The 20,364-nt window shown below is 45.5% G+C and overlaps 1 protein-coding gene across 1 annotated transcript in view; it reads left to right on the plus strand.

Annotated features, from left to right (window-relative positions):
* LOC140388398 (FYVE, RhoGEF and PH domain-containing protein 3-like) overlaps positions 1-20,364 on the plus strand; it is a 427,056-nt gene that overhangs the window by 233,237 nt on the left and 173,455 nt on the right. The window contains exons 3-4 of the mRNA XM_072472504.1: positions 8,830-9,019; positions 13,106-13,691. Coding sequence (XP_072328605.1) covers positions 8,830-9,019; positions 13,106-13,691 — 776 coding nt within the window. The remainder of the gene's footprint in view (positions 1-8,829; positions 9,020-13,105; positions 13,692-20,364) is intronic.

The following is a 20,364-nucleotide window of genomic DNA, read 5'->3' on the forward strand; positions in this document are numbered from 1 at the left end:
CTGTATCCCCTGGGCAGCAGGTGCGGATAGGTCGAGACCTGGCTCCGCACAAAGTCCCTCGCCTGCAGGTAGCGGAACCCATTCCCACCTGGCAGCTTAAACTCCTCCTCCAAATCCTCCAAGCTCGGAAAGCTGCCTTTGATAAACCTGTCCCCAAGCCGCTCGATCCCAGCTTGCTGCCACCTCCGGAACCCCCCATCCAGGCCCCCCCCCCTTTTCCCTGTGTGCCCATATCGATATAACCTCCTCTCTCACCATTGCCTTCAATGCCTTCCGTACCGTAGCCAAAACCTCCCTCGTATCGTTTATCTCCACATGTCTCCGAATGGCCTACCTCACCCGCTCACACACTTCTTCCTCCGCTAACAACCCTACATCTAACCTCCAGAGCGCCCCCCCCCCCCCCATTCACCCGTAAGTCCACCCAGTGCAGGACATGATCTAACACCACTATCTCCGTGTACGCAACGCCCACCCCCCCCGCCACACATAACTTTACCTCCTTATCTCCTATCTTTTCCCCAGCCACATTTTGTTTAAGCAGGCTCATCAATCTCCAGATTCTTTCTGAACATAGTGGTGAACACATTGCCCTGGGTTGTACTGCTGGTTGTGGTGTTTGAGAACATCCAAGACTAATGCACTGAGAACAGAAAATGCTGGACAATTGCAGCAGGTCTGAGCACCTGTGGAGAGACAACAGAGCTCGAGTTTTGAGTCTGGATGGCTCATTGTCAAAGCTGCTGAGAGCTCCGAAGAGTCATCGAGACTCGAAACGTAAGCTTTGTCCTCTCTCCACAGACGCTCAGACCTGCTGAGATTGTCTCGCATTTTCTGCTATCGTTTCAGATTCCAGCATACACAGCAATTTGCCTTTAACCTACTGGAAAAGTCACTCCATCTTCAGGTCTTGCAGGTCGAGAATTCTGACGTCTGGGTGCACTTCCACTTTAACCACACCACTTAAACCCATTCTGACACCACCATCAGTATATATGCAGCAAGACTGGAGTCTGGCCAGACAACTCTAGGAAATGCTGGATGAGGATAGAAGCAGCAGTAGCGAGGTTGAGTATGGGTGCCAAAGCTGCTGCTTGTGGGGGCAATCAGGTGATCTAGTCACTTGGGAGGTGTGCTATGATATAGTTTGCATAACTGGATGGGCTTGGGGACTGGCAATGCTACTCATTTGGGTAGTCAAATGTTTGATGAATCATGGAGTTTTATGTTGCTTATAATGAGGGGTTGTGGGTTGATGGCACTTCGCAGTTGATATGCCATGGTGGGAGCAAGGTAACGGTGCTCTGTGTGGGAGAAGGATGATCATTTAGCATCTTCAGCTGGCCAGGTCCTAAGAACATAGCTGCTAAACTGGGCTTGCAGCAGGTGGTGAGGAAACCAACAAGAGTGAAAAACATACTCTGTAGAAGTGACCACCACACAGTCCTTGTGGCGATACAGTCTGTCTTCACATTGAGGATACCTTCCATTGTGTTGTGTGGCACCTTTGCCGTGCGAAATGGGATAGACTTCGAACAGATCTAGCAACTCAAGACTGGATATCCATATGGTGCTGTGGGTCATTAGCTGAAGCACAATTCCACTCGACCACAATCTGTCACCTCATGGCCCAACATATTCCCCACTCTTACCATTACCACCAAGCTAGGAGATCAACCCTGGTTCATCGAAGAGTGCAGGAGGACATGCCAGGAGCAAGACCAGGCATACTTAAAAATGAGGTGTCAACCTGGTGACGCTGCAACACAGGACTACTTGCATGCCAAAAATCATAACCAGCAAGTGATAGACAAAGCTAAGCAATTCCATAAACAACGGATCAGACCTAAGCTCTGCAATCCTGTCACATCCAGTGAATGGTGGTGGACAGTTAAACAACTCACTGGATGAGGAAACTCAACAAATATCCCCATCCTTAATGATGGAGGAGCCCAGAACATCAGTGAAAAACACAAGGCTGAAGCAATTGCAACAATCTTTAACCAGAAGTGCTGAGTGAATGATCCACCTCAGCCTCTTCCAGAGGTCCCCAACATTGTAGATGTCAGTCTTCATCCAATTTGATTCGCTCTACATGATATCAAGAAATGGCTGAAGGGATGTGAGCACTGGAGCGGCTTCGTTTACACGAGCTCCGGCTCAGCTCATCTTTTAAGCAGCGTTTTCATCCTTGTGCACATTTCTTTTTTGTCTTTTCTTGATTTACATGGTTTATACAACGTTCCGAGAATTGTTGGTCGGTGTTTCTGCACGGCGAAGCTGAGTTTGAATGTTTCAATCCTTAATTGTTCATGGCGGCTGGAGGGTGGTGGGGTGAGGCCCTGTCTTTGGTGGTGCAGTTGCTTTTGAGCAGGGTTGCATGTGGTGTGCATCGACTCAAAGATGCTGTTCAGGCTGAAGATCCCGGCTCTGAGGTACAGGCCGTCCAGGTCCAGTTACAAAGAGTTGCATGGTTGTAAAGGCAATGGCGGTGCATGAGGAGATTCTTGCGAAATTCGATGGAGCACATCTAATACTTTCTTTGAGGCCTGTGAAAAAGCCTTTATCCTGAGGGCAGTCTTGCATTACTGCATCTCAGTTATTATCTTGGACTTTGCTCCCTGTTGATCATGTTGGCTGCTTGATGTTGTCAATTTTTTCCATTTACAGGGAGGTGAATCATGTGGGTGTTTATCCTGATTTAGCAAGTTTATATCATGTCAAGCCAAATGTTGAATGTGGAATTTGTGCACAGTCTTAATCCTAAATGTATTTGGGCCTTATATTGTCTGGCAATTCTTGTGGTGAAGGGAGGGAGATTCTTTTTGTTGTTTCCCCCCTGTCTCATTTAGAAGGAAGGTGAGCGGAGCTGTGGTGTGGTGAGGAGTGGATGGTTGGAGTGAGTAGTGCTAGTTTTCCCTTGCCATGATTAAGGAACGTCCCTCCAGTTCGAGCTGAACAGTTTTATTATCTTGCTTTTTCTTTTAATTTGGATTCAGAGCATCTGTGCTTTTTTCATTTTAGGCCCAGGCAGATTGCATGTTATAGGATGGCTGTCTGCTCTGTCCTGGGCCTGGAAGGGAGTTAGATTGCATTGTGGGTGTCAATGTAATTCCTCCTCCGCTCTGGAATCTCAGGTTTTATTCCTGTTATTTTTCTTTGCAGTTGCGGGGATGATGTAACTCTGTGTTGTTGACTGTATCCTGCTTTGGTGCAGACCGATCATGGGCGGGATTCTCCAACCCCCCGCCGGGTCGGAGAATCGGCAGGGGGCAGTGTGAATCCTGCCCCCGCCGGCTGCCAAATTCTCCAGCGCCGGGGATTTGGCGGGGGCGGGAATCGCGCCGTGCCGGTCGGCGGCCACTGGCAGCGCCCCCCCCCCCCCCCCCCCCCGACGATTCTCCGGCCCGCGATGGGCCGTTTGGCCGCCCGTTTTCGGCTGGTCCCGCCAGCGTATATTACACCAGGTATTTGCCGGCGGGACCTGGCTACGCGGGCGTCCTCGGGGGGGGCGCAGGGGGATCTGGCCCCAGGAGGTGCCCCCACGGTGGCCTGGCCCACGATCGGGGCCCACCGATCCGAGGGCGGGCCTGTGCCTTGGGGGGCACTCTATTCTTCCGCATCGGCTGCTGTGGTCCTCCGCGATGGCCGACGTGGAGATGAACCCCTCCTGCGCATGCGCTGGGATGACGCCAGCACACGCTGGCGCTCCTGCGCATGCGCCAACACGCCGGCCGGCCGGCAGAGGCCTTTCGGCACCGGTTGGCGTTGCGCCAAGCCCCTTCCCCGCTGGCCGGTGCGGCGCAAACCACTCCACCGCCGGCCTAGCCCCTGAAGGTGCGGAGGATTCCGCACCTCTGGGGCGGCCCAACGCCGGAGTGGTTCAAGCCACTCCTTCCCGCCGGAGTTGCCCGCCCCGCCGATTCCCGCAGAATCTCGCCCCTTGTATCTGTGGAGGGAAGACACTGAGGATAATGCCCCTAAATAATTCATTCTTCTTTGTTCCTATGCTTGTAATGACTTCTGTTATGTGCTTAACCTGTTTTGCATTGATACCTATGGCTTTTTTTCTTCTTTTCTTTTGTTTCCATGATATTTGTAAAATTGTGAAAACTTGAATAAAAATATATTCAAAGAAAGAAATGGCTGAAGGCTCTGGATACTGTAAAGTCTATGGGCACTGACAATATTCCAGCAATAGTACTGAAGGCATGTGCTCCAGAACTTGCCGCGCCCCTGGACAAGCTGTAGCAGCATAGCTACGACATTGGTATCTACCCGGGAATGTGAAGAATTGCCCAGGCATGTCCTGCACAAGAGAAATAGGACATATCCAACCCGGCCAATTACTGCCCCTTCAGTCTACTCTTGATTACCATTAAAGTAATGGAAGGAGTCATCAACAGTGCTATCAAGTGACACTTACTCAGCAATAACCTGTTCACGGGTTCTCAGTTTGAGTTCCACCAGGATTATTCCTCTGCTGACCTCATTACAGCTTGGTTCCAACAGAGCAAGAGCTCCAGAGGTGAGATGAGAATGACTGCCCTTGACATCAGGGCAGCATTTGGCTAAGAATGGCATCAAGGAGCCCGAGTAAAACTGGAGTCGATGGGAATCGGGGGGGGGGGGGGGGACTCTCCAGTGGTTGGACCTGGCACAAAGGATAATGGTTGTGGTGGTTGGAGGTCAATCATCACAGATCAAGGATATCACTACAGGAGTTCCTCAGGTTGGTGTCCTCGGCCCAACCATCTTCAGCTGCTTCATCAATGACCTTCCTTCCATCCTAAGGTCAGAAGTGGGGATGTTTGTAGATGATTCCGCATGTACAGAGCCATTCATGACTCCTCAGATGAAGCAGTCTATGCCCAAATGCAGCAAGACCTGGACAATAGCCAGGCTTGGGCTGACAAGTGGCAAGTAACATTCATGCGACTCAAGTACCAGGCAATGACCATCTCCAACAAGAAGGGTCCAATCATCGCCCCTTGGCATTCAATGACATACCACAGCTGAATCCCCTACCATCAAAATCCTCGGGGTTCCATTGACCAGAAATTGAATTAGACTAGATTTTGAAAATAAATAAATAATTTGTTGTGTGGAGTTTGCACTTTCTCCCCGTGGCTGCGTAGGTTTCCTCTGGGTGCTCCGGTTTCCTCCCACAGTCCAAGGATGTGCAGGTTAGGTGGATTAGCCATGATAAATTGCCCTTAGTGTCCAAAACAAAAGTTGGGTGGGGTTGCTGGGTTACGGGGATGGGATGGATGTGTGGGCTCAGGTAGGGTGTGCTCTTTCCAAGGGCCATGATAAATGGCGGAGCAGGCTCAAAGGGCCAAGAAGCCTCCTTCTGTTCCTATCTTCTATGTATCTATATATGAAAGAACAAGAAATGTTTGCCCCTGCCTTGGATGCCCCTGGGTTGGCTAATTGAATGCTGCATAGATCAGGCACTCTACAGAAAATTACAGATCACATTATTTGACTCTTGTATCTCATTACAATTTGGCACTGAATAGATACTTGGCAATATCAATGTCTAGAATTACAGAATGTTTAATCCTTTAGTCTTTTACACTACCCTTATCGACTTGGCAATTTATGCGGATTCATATTTTAAACTTTTGAATCTTGGGCTAAAGTTAAATGTGCTTGGTTCAAACTTGTTTGATTAGTCGATATGGCTAACCCTCATTTTGCACCCCTCAAATGTTCCGAAAACATGGCTTCCGAAACGAAAATACATTAAACAAAAACCACTTCCCCATTGGGGAAAAAAAACACGTAATAAGGTAGATCTGGGGCGCTATTCTCTCTCTTTCCCCCCCCCCCCCCCCCCCACGCCGGGTGGGAGAATGGCCGGGGCGCTGCATGAATCGCGCAGTGCCACCCCGACCCCTGCACACGTTTCTCCCACCCCCCGGAAACCAGAGGCGCGCAATTTGCACCGGGCTGCTCAGAGAACCGACAAGCGGTGATTCTCCGGCCCGGATAGGCCTGTTTTGTTATGTTTCCTTTGTAACATAAGCGGCTTCCTTGTGTTGCATTTGTCAAAGGAAGGTTCAGATGTGTAGCTAACTTCAACACATTTATTTACACTATTTATACTTTGATAACTTGAGTTCGACACTACTGCTAATCCTATTATAGCTACCCAGACTGACTGACCAGCTGCTGTTTTCCACATGGTGGGTGTAATATTGAATCAACCCTGTGCCTGTCCTCACTGACTGTCTCCACTGGCCAAAGGGCAGATCATGTGTGTGGTGTCCTTTATATATGGGTTGGTGTAATGCCCCCCTGTGGTCGTGTCACCTCCTTGTGTATCGTGAATGTCCATTGGTCGCCTCCTATCTAACTTATCTATTGGTTGAGTGTGTGTGTGTGATGTTTCTGGTGCTCCCTCTAGTGTCTGGCTAGCTTACATGTATTTACAGTGATGCACATCACGACAGGTTCCCGCCAGTGCCGTCCACCCCTGGTCGCTGCCGGCGGGAACTCTGCAGGAATTCTGGGGAGGGGAGGGGAGGGGGGGCGGCCTGTGGGGGAGGGAGGGGGGCTCCTTCACCGGGGTGGCCTCCGATGGGGTCTGGCCCGCGATCGGGGCCCACCGATCGGCGGGCTGGCCTCTCCCCCCCGGGCCTACCTCCTTCCGCGCGCGGCACCAGAACACCAGCCCCATGTTGGTGAGGGGCCAGAATAGGTCGAGCCCGGGCCCTGTTCGCGCCGTCGTGAAACGCGATGGCATTCACGACGGCGCGAACACTTGGCCTCGATATCGGAGAATCGCCCCCAGCATTCCTGACATGGCACCTTGTACCTATCTAGTCCCAAAACCCTCTAAATTACTAACTCTTACATTTACCTCCCATTTGCTGCTTCCCTCCTGCTCACCACTTCCTGCAATCCATCTCTCCCGACACCTTGCTCACAGCAAAGTTTCAGGAGAGGGAATAGGCAAGTGGGAGGGTTGATGGGGGTGGTGGGCAGGATGGAATGGGAGAGTCAGAGGAAAGCAGTGAATGGGATGGCAAGCAAGAGGGATTGAGGTGATGGTGTGGTAAGCAAAGCATCAGTTTTTAAAAAGTAATAGTGTGCACAGTAACCATACGATCTAAAAAATGTTCAGACAGCACGCACAGTAACCGTGCTATTCGGGCATTTCACTAATTTACAAATTGCGCAAAACCACGAGTGGGCTATAAGAAGCGCTTTAAACAGGGGATGCCTGTACTGATGTTGGAAGTTTCATCCATGAGCATCTACCCTGGCAACAAATGTCCATTGTAACAATATTTTTTGGTGATTTCAATTACTGATTCAATCTGAAGGTTACTGTAGTGTACCGTATTGGTTTGGCATTATGCAAAATATTTGCATTTTATCCTTAAACAAATAAGATCTGCCATTTAGATAAAGCTTGCAGATCAAATGGGCCGAGTTATAGACTAGATTGAATTGGGTTGAAATGCAATTTGCCATGGATTGGCATTCTCAGGTGATCTTCTCCCATTACGGAGTACTAATTGGTACATGATGGTTTGTCTATACTTAAAGAATTGAAACTTGTCTGATTAGATATTGTTGTTGAACTTTTTTTTTTTGTAACCTGGATAGGCTTAGAAGCTGTATAAACATTCCAATGGATTAAAATATAACCACATTATGCACAACTAATATGTAATCCATCATATTTAGCTATGGTTGCAAAGCAGCTAGCATCCATGTTTTAACATGTGATGGTCTTTCCTCTATTTTTGAATCTCTTTCTCCATTTCCCCCCCAGCACCACCACCACAGTAGTGCCATTTTTAAATCTTAATTTATGTCAGGTTGGCAAGGTGTGATTTTAAATAAAACAAAAGAAAAATTCATTTGGATAGAGGAGTCCCAAAACAGTGCAACTTTTAAAGTGGGATCTTTAAGTTCCCTTTGTAATTCCAGCTAACGTGGCTTGTGATCCATTTAAAATAGGTTTATAAACTTTGCATGGTACTGCTGTCGGGTACAATTGCCTTCGTCTGATCACAGCCCAATTTTAATACTGCCTCAAATTGCAAATGTGTTACTATGGTTACTGCTTACGTAAAACAGTTAAGACTGGTTCATATGCAAATATTTAGAAGCAACACATCATAACAAAATACTTAAGCTGGTAAGTTTGTGTTTCTTTTTCGTAATTCTTACAGATGGGCTAGTATTTTGCTGGACGTATTGAATGTAACTGTTGATTTTGAATTCAATATACTTTTTCTGAGAAAGAGGAAGGAAGCTGTGGAGGAGCTGAACATACCCCTAGAAAGACATGTGCAGAGTACATATCGCAAAAATTAGCAACGGTGGAATAATAACCCACTGTGTAATCATCCATTAATGAAAAATAAAACAGTTGACATATTCATGGCAGTGGAAGAAAATGAAGTGAATTATTTGACTATAATTGCCTTTCTTGCCTTGGGTGCTGCAGTACCTTTACTCATGGTTACAAAACCGCACTTTTTTTTCTTACTTTTCGGTACTTCCTGTTCTAGCAACAAGGAAGCGCAAGTCCAACTTTCAAACATTGAACGTCGTGCGATATGTCTCTGAATGACAGGTTAAAAGTGGAGTATAGTAAGGGAATGTTTCACCAAACGTACAGTTAGAATCTTACAGGTTCCTTTCAGGGTATGTTATGGGATCTTGCAGCGCAAAGCAGAAACCTGGAGTGTGATAAATGAAAACTTGTTGCTGGTCTGTTCTTGATGAGGAGTGATTTATGAAGACACGAGGTGAGTTGTAAAGAAGAACTTCAGCATTAAATAACTGTCCGTATTTTTATATTAGTACCTCCTAAGCCTGTCCACCTCCAAGCCCTGTGTTTCGAAGAACCATTTCAGCTGATTCCTCCAGCTCCATCGAGGCCTCTGCCAGCTGTCCCTAAGCTAATAAAGAGCTCCTATTCCAAGGCTGAGAGCAAAGAAACACCAGGATTATCTTGTGTCTCCTCACTTATTGAGAAATTTGAAAGTGTCAGGTAAGCCATTATGTCTACCTACTTGTTAAGCTTTTAAAAAATGTTATTGATCCATCTTAGATAAGGTTTGCTTTTCTATCACCTTGTTGGAGTAAGTGAGATCACAGAGGGTGGGACTATAGCTTGCACCACCACTGCTCCGTTGTTTAAGCACCTGAGGGAAATACTTCATTTACATTTTGTGATCCAATTTAATTTATATTGGGAACAGTTTAAGAGGAATTTCCGAAGGCTGAGTGGCTACACCTATAAATTTTGTTGCCCGATTCACTGAAAACTGGGCAAACTTCAAATAATTTCCTAAAATGTTGACCTTAGATTTCGAACAAGAAATAAAATTTTCGCCCTATTCACAAACCAAATAGTGAAGTTGGCTGTTGTCTAAGGAAAGCATTTTTCCTGCAATTGAATCAGCTTTTAGTTACCCAGGTTAATTTTCAGGTTTTTCCTGTACCAATGCCCTTTATTCTATACAGCTATGTAAGCAAATCAGTCCTTGGAATGATTCTCCAAGATAATAGATTTATTTCCTTTTGTCGATTAACTCAATTATTTTACGTTATTAAACGAACATTTCCATTTTGAAGGCAGAACCAGTCAAGTAAGCAGAACCTTGATTTTTGAGCCAGTTATTGGGGAATGAGGCAATCAAATGTTGTTGTTTTGGTTCAAATGGCTGTATTCTATACTAAGGTTCTATACAGCTGCAACATGACTTGCCAATTCTTATACTCAATGCCCTGGCCAATGAAGGCAAGCATGCCGTATGCCTTCTTGACTACCTTCTCCACCTGTGTTGCCCCTTTCAGTGACCTGTGGACCTGTACACCTAGATCTCTCTGACTTTCAATACTCTTGAGGGTTCTACCATTCACTGTATATTCCCTACCTGCATTAGACCTTCCAAAATGCATTACCTCACATTTGTCCGGATTAAACGCCATCTGCCATCTCTCCGCCCAAGTCTCCAAACAATCTAAATCCTGCTGTATCCTCTGACAGTCCTCATCGCTATCCGCAATTCCACCAACCTTTGTGTCGTCTGCAAACTTACTAATCAGACCAGTTACATTTTCCTCCAAATGATTTATATATACTACAAACAGCAAAGGTCCCAGCACTGATCCCTGCGGAACACCACTAGTCACAGCCCTCCAATTAGAAAAGCATCCTTCCATTGCTGCTACTCTGCCTTCTATGACCTAGCTAGTTCTGTATCCACCTTGCCAGCTCACCCCTGATCCCATGTGACTTCACCTTTTGTACTAGTCTACCATGAGGGACCTTGTCAAAGGCCTTACTGAAGTCCATATAGACAACATCTACTGCCCTACCTGCATCAATCATCTTTGTGACCTCCTCGAAAAACTCTATCAAGTTAGTGAGACACGACCTCCCCTTCACAAAACCATGCTGCCTCTCTAATACGTCCATTTGCTTCCAAATGGGAGTAGATCCTGTCTCGAAGAATTCTCTCCAGTAATTTCCTTACCACTGAAATAAGGCTCACCAGCCTGTAGTTCCCTGGATTACCCTTGCTACCCTTCTTAAACAGAGGAACAACATTGGCTATTCTCCAGTCCTCCGGGACATCACCTGAAGGCAGTGAGTATCCAAAGATTTCTGTCAAGGCCTCAGCAATTTCCTCTCTAGCCTCCTTCAGTATTCAGGGGTTGATCCCATCAGGCCCTGGGGACTTATCTACCTTAATATTTTTCAAGACGCCCAATACCTCGTCTTTTTGGATCTCAATGTGACCCAGGCTATCTACACACCCTTCTCCAGACTCAACATCTACCAATTCCTTCTCTTTGGTGAATACTGATGCAAAGTATTCATTTAGTACCTCGCCCTTTTCCTCTGGCTCCACACATAGATTCCCTTGCCTTTTCTTCAGTGGGCCAACCCTTTCCCTGGCTGCCCTCTTGCTTTTTATGTACGTGTAAAAAGCCTTGGGATTTTCCTTAACCCTATTTGCCAATGACTTTTCGTGATCCCTTCTAGCCCTCCTGATTCCTTGCTTAAGTTCCTTCCTACTTTCCTTCTATTCCACACAGGCTTCGTCTGTTCCCAGCCTTTTAGCCCTGACAAATGCCTCGTTTTTCTTTTTGACGAGGCCTACAATATCTCTCGTTACCCAAGGTTCCCGAAAATTGCCGTATTTATCCTTCTTCCTCAGAGGAACATGCCTGTCCTGAATTCCTTTCAACTGACACTTGAAAGCCTCCCACATGTCAGATGTTGATTTACCCTCAAACATCCGCCCCCAATCTATGTTCTTCAGTTCCCGCCTAATATTGTTATAATTAGCCTTCCCCCAATTTAGCACATTCACCCTAGGACCACTCTTATCCTTGTCCACCAGCACTTTAAAACTTACTGAATTGTGGTCACTGTTCCCGAAATGCTTCCCTACTGAAACTTCTACCACCTGGCCGGGCTCATTCCCCAATACTAGGTCCAGTACAGCCCCTTCCCTAGTTGGACTGTCTACATATTTTAAGAAGCCCTCCTAGATGCTCCTTACAAACTCTGCCCCGTCTAAGCCCCTGGCACGAAGTGAGTCCCAGTCAATATTGGGGAAGTTGAAGTCTCCCATCACCACAACCCTGTTGTTTTTACTCTTTTCCAAAATCTGTCTACCTATCTGCTCCTCTATCTCCCACTGACTGTTGGGAGGCCTGTAGTAAACCCCTAACATTGTGACTGCACCCTTCTTATTCCTGATATAGCCTCACTGCCCTCTGAGGTGTCCTCCCGTAGTACAGTTGTGATATTCTCCCTAACCAGTAGCGCAACTCCGCCACCCCTTTTACATTCCCCTTTATCCCACCTGAAACATCTTCTTGCATTAAAACATATGCACTTCAGACCACCAGATCTGCTGTGTTCAGCAACTTCATCTTGTCTGCTCGGCCTCAGAGCCATACTGTCCCTATTCCCTAGTTCTCCCTCAATGTTCTCACCTTCTGACCTATTGCTCCCGTGCCCACCCCCCTGCCATACTAGTTTAAACCCTGCCGTGTGACACTAGCAAACCCCGCGGCCAGGATATTTATGCCTCTCCAGTTTAGATACAGCCCGTCCTTCTTATATAGGTCACACCTGCCCTGGAAGAGCTCTCAGTGGTCCAGATAACGGAAACCCTCCCTCCTACACCAGCTGTTTAGCCACGTGTTTAGCTGCTCTATCTTCCTATTTCCAGCCTCACTGGCACGTGGCACAGGGAGTAATCCCAAGATTACAACGCTAGAGGTCCTGTCATTTAACTTTCTGCCTAGCTCCCTGAACTCCTGCTGCAGGACCTCATGCCCCTTCTTGCCTATGTCGTTAGTACCAATATGTACAACGACCTCTGCCTGTTTGCCCTCCCCCTTCAGGATGACCTCTACCCGTTCGGAGACATCCTGGACCCTGGCACCAGGGAGGCAACATACCATCCTGGAGTCTCTTTCACGTCCACAGAAGCGCCTACCTGTGCCCCTGACTATAGAGTCCCCTATGACTATTGCTCTTCTGTGCTTTGACCCTCCCTTCTGAACATCAGAGCCAGCCGTGGTGCCACTGCTCTGGCTGCTGCTGTTTTCCCCTGATAGGCTATCCCCCCGACAGTATCCAAAGGGGTATACCTGTTCGAGATGGGGACAACCACAGGGGATTCCTGCACTGACTGCCTGCCCTTTCTGGTGGTCACCCATTTCTCTGCCTGCACCTTGGGTGTGACCACATTTATATAACTGCCATCTATGACGCTTTCCGCCACGTGCATGCTCCTAAGTGCATCCAACTGCTGCTCCAACCGAACCATGCGGTCTGTGTGGAGCTCCAGTTGAGTGCACTTTCTGCAGATGAAGCCATCCGGGATGCTGGAAGCCTCCCGGACCTGCCACATCTCTCAGTCAGAGCACTGCACCCCTCTAACTGACAGAAAATCTCCTCATAGGTGCTGCCTGGCCTGCTGAGTATTTCCAGCATTTTGTGTTCTTATTTCGGATTTCCAACATCTGCCGTAATGTTGCCTTTGTATTGGATTTAATCGAATCTGAGTTACTTGCGTCCATGTGAATTGTCAATGTGTTACTGCAGGCTACGAAGTCCAGAGATCGCTAAAAGAAACCAGCTGATTTTGTCCCTCAAAATGGAAAGATCTCAGGACTCCTCGGAAGGTGCAGCATCTGACAGTGAATTGGAACCAGCTGGTTCAGCTGAGGGTACCACAGACAAAACTGATTCAAATGAACATGAAACAGGCATGGAAGTGATGGAACATTCAAATGAGGGCAGTGTTGCAATGACAGAAAGTGATGGACAAGACAATAACTCTACGGGCATAACCAGGACTCAAGAGGCTAGTGTTGCAGCTGAAATTGGTGGGTCTACTCTGGAGCAAAATGGGAATGGTAAAATACCCAACAGAGACAGTGGGATTGATAGTCCCTCGTGTAGTGGGGAAGGTGAAGTTTTTCCCAATGAAGAAGGCATCGATGAGAAAAAGAATGCCAATTCTGTAGACAATAGAAATGACACGGAGATCAAAACTGATGATGTTTCTGAAATACAACAAAAAAGAGATTCCACCCAGGAAGAAGATGACAGTGATATGGATGAGGGCAGCAGTGAAGAAAATGAAGCAGCAGAAGTGTCTAAGATTGAACAGTCCGAAACAATCAAGGTAAGATGTTATTTTCAGAGATTTTAATCACGAGGGTACTGGTTAGGTGGATTGACCATGATCAATTTGCTGGGGTTGTGAGTATAGGGCGGGGGAGTGGTCCTCTGTAGAGTGCTCTTTCAGAGGGTCGGTGCAGACTCATAGGCCAAATGGCTGCCTCCTGCACTGTAGGGATTCTATGAACACAGCTGAACATATCACACAATAGTTTGTGGGCAATACAGTTTGGAGTGCAGTATTTAAACATGTTTTCTTCCATGAAATCTTGAAATAATCACACATACATTGTTTGTTGCCAGATTAGCATTATTAGATGTAGTCATAATCCATATTGCTACAATGAGCAAAGAAAATAATACAGTAAATTGTGAGCAGCTTCCTGGAATTGGTGACTTAAATATTCATGAAGTATTTGCTTTCTGTTGACAAACACAACTGGATAGAAACACAGGGTTTGGAAAATTCCTGTGTTGTGAGAAAATGTACTTCAATCAGTTTTTCCTCCCTTCCTAAGTTTTCTTCTTTTCACATTTCTCTTCATTTGAGCAACAGGGTGCTGCAGAGGCTGTTCAATCAATGGACGTAACGCAATTAATCCTGGTGTTGGCAATATGATATGTTGACATGCTCTATCTAACAACAGTACAATTCACCAATCTATGGAGATGAAATGGTGGCATTATCAGGCCCAACTAGAAACTCATAATGGCCGAAAGACAAAACAAAACTCAATGCTGATGTAACTGTGGTTTGAGTGGATAGAACTAATGTTAAATCAAAAATACAAGCCTTATCTAACAGTTTGAATTAGTGACAGGAATGAAGAGTGGGAAGATTATAGAAACCAATGAAGAGACCAAAACATAGTGAGGACAGCAGATGTAGGGTATATCTTATCGATTGTGTCATGGGTAATTGCAGTGTTTTTTTACCCTAAACACACCAGGATCAAAGAGAATGGGAAATGTGCACATTACAATCAATTTTTGAAGACATGCTGAACATACTTGTTCAATATTTTTGTTATTGCATTCATAGGGGAGAAGGATGATTTAATGCCAGATGTACAGGAATCTGTAAAAATCTGGAAAGTGAAATAGAGACACCAGAAGACATTCATGAAGTTATTTAAAAAAAATCAGTAATGAGTAAAATATGGGATTTAAGTACTCCATTTGGTACTTAAAGCTGGCTATGCCATTCAAGATTATAGCTGATCTACCTCAACTCTATGTCCCTGCAATGTCCTCAGATCCCTTGATTCCCTTCGTACCCACAAATTGGCCATAGTCTTGGATTCCATTCGGAGCCTCAAAGGAATAATCACTGGATTATTACCTGAGCCACAAGAAAGTTAGCATAGGGTAAATAAGATTAACAATTTAAATACATGGCTCAAAGATTGGTGTTAGAAGAATGGGTTTCTAGTCGTGGGGCAAAATTACCAGTACAGAGGAAGGTGGGAGCGGTACCATTGAGACGGTCTTCACCTGAACTGTGCTGGGACCAGTGTTCTGTGAGTCGTATATCTATGGCAGAAGAGCGGGTTTTAAATTAAATAGTGGGCCAGGTGGAGGGGTAGATCACAGGAGAGAAGATGTGGTAAAGTGAAAGGCCAAGGTGATGGAGCAAGGTAGCAATAAGGGTAATGATAAACAGGGCATGGCAAGAAAGGACAGAATACAAATTTGTGTGTGCCAGGAGATGAGGACTGAATTAGCAAAAATAATAAAATGCTGTAGCATTTGTAACAAAAATAAATATGTATGACCTAATAGCCATACAAAGATGTGGGTGCAAGGTGACCCAGGCTGGGACCTAATATTCAAGAGTACTTGAAAATGAAAATGAAATGAATGTTTCTGAAGGACAGGAAGCTAGGAAAAGGTGATGGATAGCTCTGTTAATTGAACATGACATTCGTAGTGAGGACTGACCTTGGTTCTAAAGGTCAAGATGTAGAATCAGTTTGGGTATAATAAAAAAAAAGCAACGGGAGCAAGTCACTCGTGTAGTGCATAGATTTATAACAAAATCTATACTGTAGGGTGAAGTATTTTGGAAGAAATAATCGGGGCTTTTAAAAAAGATACTGCACTAATCATGATTTTCATCTGCATGTAGATTGGACGAAATCTGTCATTTGAAGTTGCTGGAATCTATTATTAAGGAGGTTATTGAGGAACACTTAGAAAATGTTAATGCAATCAGGTCGAGTCAACATAGCTTTGTGAAAGGTGAATCATATTTGATTGATTTATTAGACTTCTTTGAGAAAGTAACAAGCAAGATGGATAAAGGAGGACCTCCAGATGTACTGATTTCCAGGAGGCATTTGATAAGGTGCTACATCAAAAGTTACTATGCAAAATAAGACCTCATGGTGTCAGGATAACATGGCAAGAAAGGAGTATTGGTTAGCTAACAGGAATAAATGGGTAATTTTCGGGTTGGCAAGCTGTAATGAGCGGAGTGCCACGGGGCTCCGTGTTGGGGTCTCAACTATTTCTAATCTATATCAGTCACTTGGCTGAAGGGACAGATTGTATGGTTGCTAAATTTGCTGATGTCACAAAGATAGGTAGGAAAGTAAGTTGTGAAGAGGGCATAAAGAGTCTGCAAAGGGATTTGGATAGGTTATGTGAGTGGGGGGGGAAAAATTGGCAGATGAAGTATAATGTCAAAAAATGTGAGCATGCCAATTTTGGCAGGAAGAATAGAAGCACGTTATTTGGATGGAGAGAGATTGCAGAATTCTACGGTACAGACGGATCGGGGTATCCTGGCACATATCCATGATTGAATGGTGAAGCAGACTCGATGGGCCGAGAGGCCTAATTCTGCTGCTGTGTCTCATGGTCTTATAAACCACAAAAATCTAGGTGGAGCAAATGGAATGTTGGTGTTCATTGAAAAGGAATGGAATATAAAAATAGGGAGGTTTTACACGTTCAAGTATTGCGTATGGTTTTAATCTCCTGACTTAAAGGATATAATTGCATTGGAAGCAATTCAGAGAAGGTTCATTCAGCTGATTCCTGGGATAATGCGGCTATGTTATGAGGAAAGATTGGACAGGTTGAGCCTCTATCCACTGGAGTTTCCAAGAATGAGAGGTGATTTTATTGAAACACTATTGAAACACACGAGATCCTGACGAGACTTGACAGAGTAGATGCTGAAGGGATGTTTCTCCTTGTGGGAGAGACTGGAACTAGGGGACACGGTTTGAAAATAAGGGGTCTCCCATTACTACAGAGAAGAGGAGAACATTTTTTTTCTGAGGCTATTCAGCATGTGGAACTCTATTCCCCAGGGAACCCTGGAGGCAGGATCTTTGAATATTCTAAAGGCTGCGTTAGATTAACTCCCTTGGTTATTAAGAATCTAAGGTTATAAGGGACAGGCAGAAGACTGGAGTTGAGACTGCAACCAGATCAGTGGTGATCTTACCAAATATGGGATAGGCTCGAGGGACTGAATGACCTACTCTTGCTCACAAATATGTATGTGTGTATTAATAAAAGCAAAATACGGCGGATGCTGGAAATCTGAACCAAAAGCAGAAAATTCTGGAAAAGCTCAACAGGTCTGGCAGCATTTGTGGAGAGAGAAACAACTAACTTTGCGTCTCGCTCCAGAGATGCTGCTGTACCTGCTGAGTTTTTCCAACATTTTCTGTTTTTATTTTGTATGTATGTATGTAAAACAACTGAGAATCTGGAGCTTTCTGGGGGAGCCGATTCCAAAGATCTAAAACACTTTGAGCGAAGCAATTTCTCTTCATCTCAGTCCTAAATGGCAGACCCTTTATTCTAAGACTCTGACCTGATGTTCTAGATTGCCAGTCAGAGGAAACATTTTTTCAGCAGCTACTCTGCTTAACTCTTTAAGAATGTTATGCTTCAATGAGATCAGGTCTCATTCTTCTGAACTCCAGGGAATATAGGCCTAGACTACTCTCTCTTCTCATAGGACAATCCCTCATTGGAGGACCCAATCTAATAAATCTTCATTGCACTCCTGCTAGGGCAATTCCCCTCCTTGGGTAAGGAATCTAAAACTGCACACTCTCCTAATCTGCCCCCGCCTTGTGGATTATAGAAATCTGAAATTAAAATTAAAATGCCGGAAATACCCAGGTGAGGCAATGAATGTGGAGGAAAAAAATAGAACTAATGGCCGGAATTCTCCGACCGTTGGGAATTCTCTGATCCTGCCGGCAGCGCACCCCACAGCCACCCCAGTGGCTTCAATGGGAAATCTCATTGACAAACGGTGGGAGCAGAGAATCCCGCCTCCCAATGAACGGCATGCCGTCGAGAACCATGGGAGAGATCCGAGAATCTAGCCTTTAATGTTTCATGTTGATGCGCTTTCATCAGAATTGATGACAAGAGGACCAGGTTGATTATAGAAGGTAGAGGGTAAAAACCAAGAAGAGAAATGTGTCTGTGAGCCAACATAAAAGTGAATCAAGAAGTCTTCTACACGTGTATAAATAGTAAAAAATAGCTGGAGGAGTCTGGCTAATTTGGGACCAAAAAGCAGAATTACGCATAGAAGCGGAGGACATCGCTGAGGGGATTAAATTAGTACTTTGCATCTGTCTTTATCAAGGAAGAAGATGCTGCCTAAGTCATGGTTCAAGAAAAGGCAGTTGAGACAGTGGCTGGGCTAAAAATAAAGAGGTGATATTGGATAGGTTGGCTGTACTTGAGATGCATCCAAGGATACCGAGGAAGGGTGGAAATTGCAGAGACACTGGCGATAATCTTCCAATCCTCCTTAGCTACAGGGGTGGTGCCAGAGAACTGAATAATTGCAAATGTTACACCCCTGTTCAAAAAAAGGGTGCAAGGGCAAACCCTTCAATTAAAGGACCAGTAAGTTTAACCCCATGGTGGGAGAACTTGGAAAAATGTGGACTCATTAAGGAAGTCCAGCACTGATTAGTTAAGGGCAAATTTGACGTGAACAATTTGCTCGAGTCTTTTGATGATGGTATTGCAGTTGATGTGGTGTCCAGTGACTTCTAAAATGCAAGTGATAAAGTGCCACACAACAGGCTTCTTAGCAAAGTTGAAGCCCATGGAATAAAAGGGACAGTGGCAGCATGGATATGAAACTGGCTGAGTGACAGAAAACAAAATAGTAGTCAACAGTTGTTTTTCAGACAGGAGGAAGATTAACAGTGGGGTTCCCCAAAGGTTGGAGTTAGGAGCCCTGCTTTCCTTGATATAAATTAATGATTTGGATTTAGATCTACAGGGCACAATTTCAAAAATTGCACATGACACAAAGCTGGGAGGTTTTGTCAACTGTGAGGAGGAAAGTGATAAACTTCAAGAGGACGTAAACAGACTGGTGGAATGGGCGGACAAGTGACAGATGAAATTTGATATAAAGAAGTACGAAGTGAATAATTTTGGTAGGAAGAACGAAAAAGACAATATAACATAATGGGTCCTTGTTCCAGTCCTACTCCGGCCCCCTCCCACAGCTCTTTTAGCAGTACATCGACAACTGTTTCTGTGCCACTTCATGGTCCCGTTTGGACCTGGAAAAATGTATCAATTTTGTTTCCAATTCCCACCCTTCTGTCACCTTCACATGGACCATCTCCGACACTTCACTTCCCTTTCCTTTCTTGACATCTCTATCTCTTATTTCTGGGGATAGACTGTCCACTAGTATCCATTAGAAGCCCACTGACTCTCACAGCTATGTCAACTATAGCTTTTCACACCCCACATCCTGTAAAGTCTTCATCCCATTCTCCCAGTTCCTTTGCCCCCGTTGCATCGGTTCTGATGATGCCATTTTGCAAAGCGGTGCTGCTGACATGTCTCCATTCTTCCTTAATCTTGGTTTCCTACCCACTGTGGTTGACCCCTCCCTCCCAACATCAGGATAGGGTCCCCCTTGTCCTCACTTTTCATTCCACGAGCCTCTACATTCAAATGGTCATCCTCCCCCCAGTTCCGCTAACTCCAGCATGATGCCGCCACCAAACACATCTTCTCATCACCCCCCTGTCAGCATTCTACAGGGACCATTCCCTCCAGGATACCCTGGTTCATTCCTCCATCACCCCAACACCTCGCCCTCTTCCCATGGCACTATCCCCTGCAATCACAGAAGGTGTAACACCTGCCTCTTTACCTCCTCCCTCCTCACTATCCAAGGGCCTCAACACTCTTTTCAAGTGAAACAGCACTTCATGTGCACTTCCTTCAATCTGGTCTATTGCATTCGCTGCTCCCAATGTGGTCTACTCCACTTGACTAGAGATTAAATGCAGACTGGGTGACTGTTTTGCAGAATACCTTTGGTCCATCCGCATGCAGGACCCAAATCTTCCTGTCACTTACTTCAGACTATGAACTCTCTCCTCCATCTTCATCCCATTTTTGTTTCAATCAATTTATTCTAATTTCTTCCATCCAGCCGTTTTTCCCTCACCATTGTCTCCCCTCTCCCCACTCCACTCCACTAGGGCCATCTGTTCCCTGTTCCAAGTTGCTGTTTGACACTCTGCTTACCCCTGTTCTGCTATTAACACACTCTGATCCCTCAATGTGCACGATCAGCACCTTCTAAGTCATTATCACTACCATTAACATTCCCTTTGTCTTTTTGTCCACAACATCTTTTTCAGTCTCCACCTATT

This window comes from Scyliorhinus torazame, chromosome 13 (assembly GCF_047496885.1).
Source record: "Scyliorhinus torazame isolate Kashiwa2021f chromosome 13, sScyTor2.1, whole genome shotgun sequence".
NCBI lineage: Eukaryota > Metazoa > Chordata > Chondrichthyes > Carcharhiniformes > Scyliorhinidae > Scyliorhinus > Scyliorhinus torazame.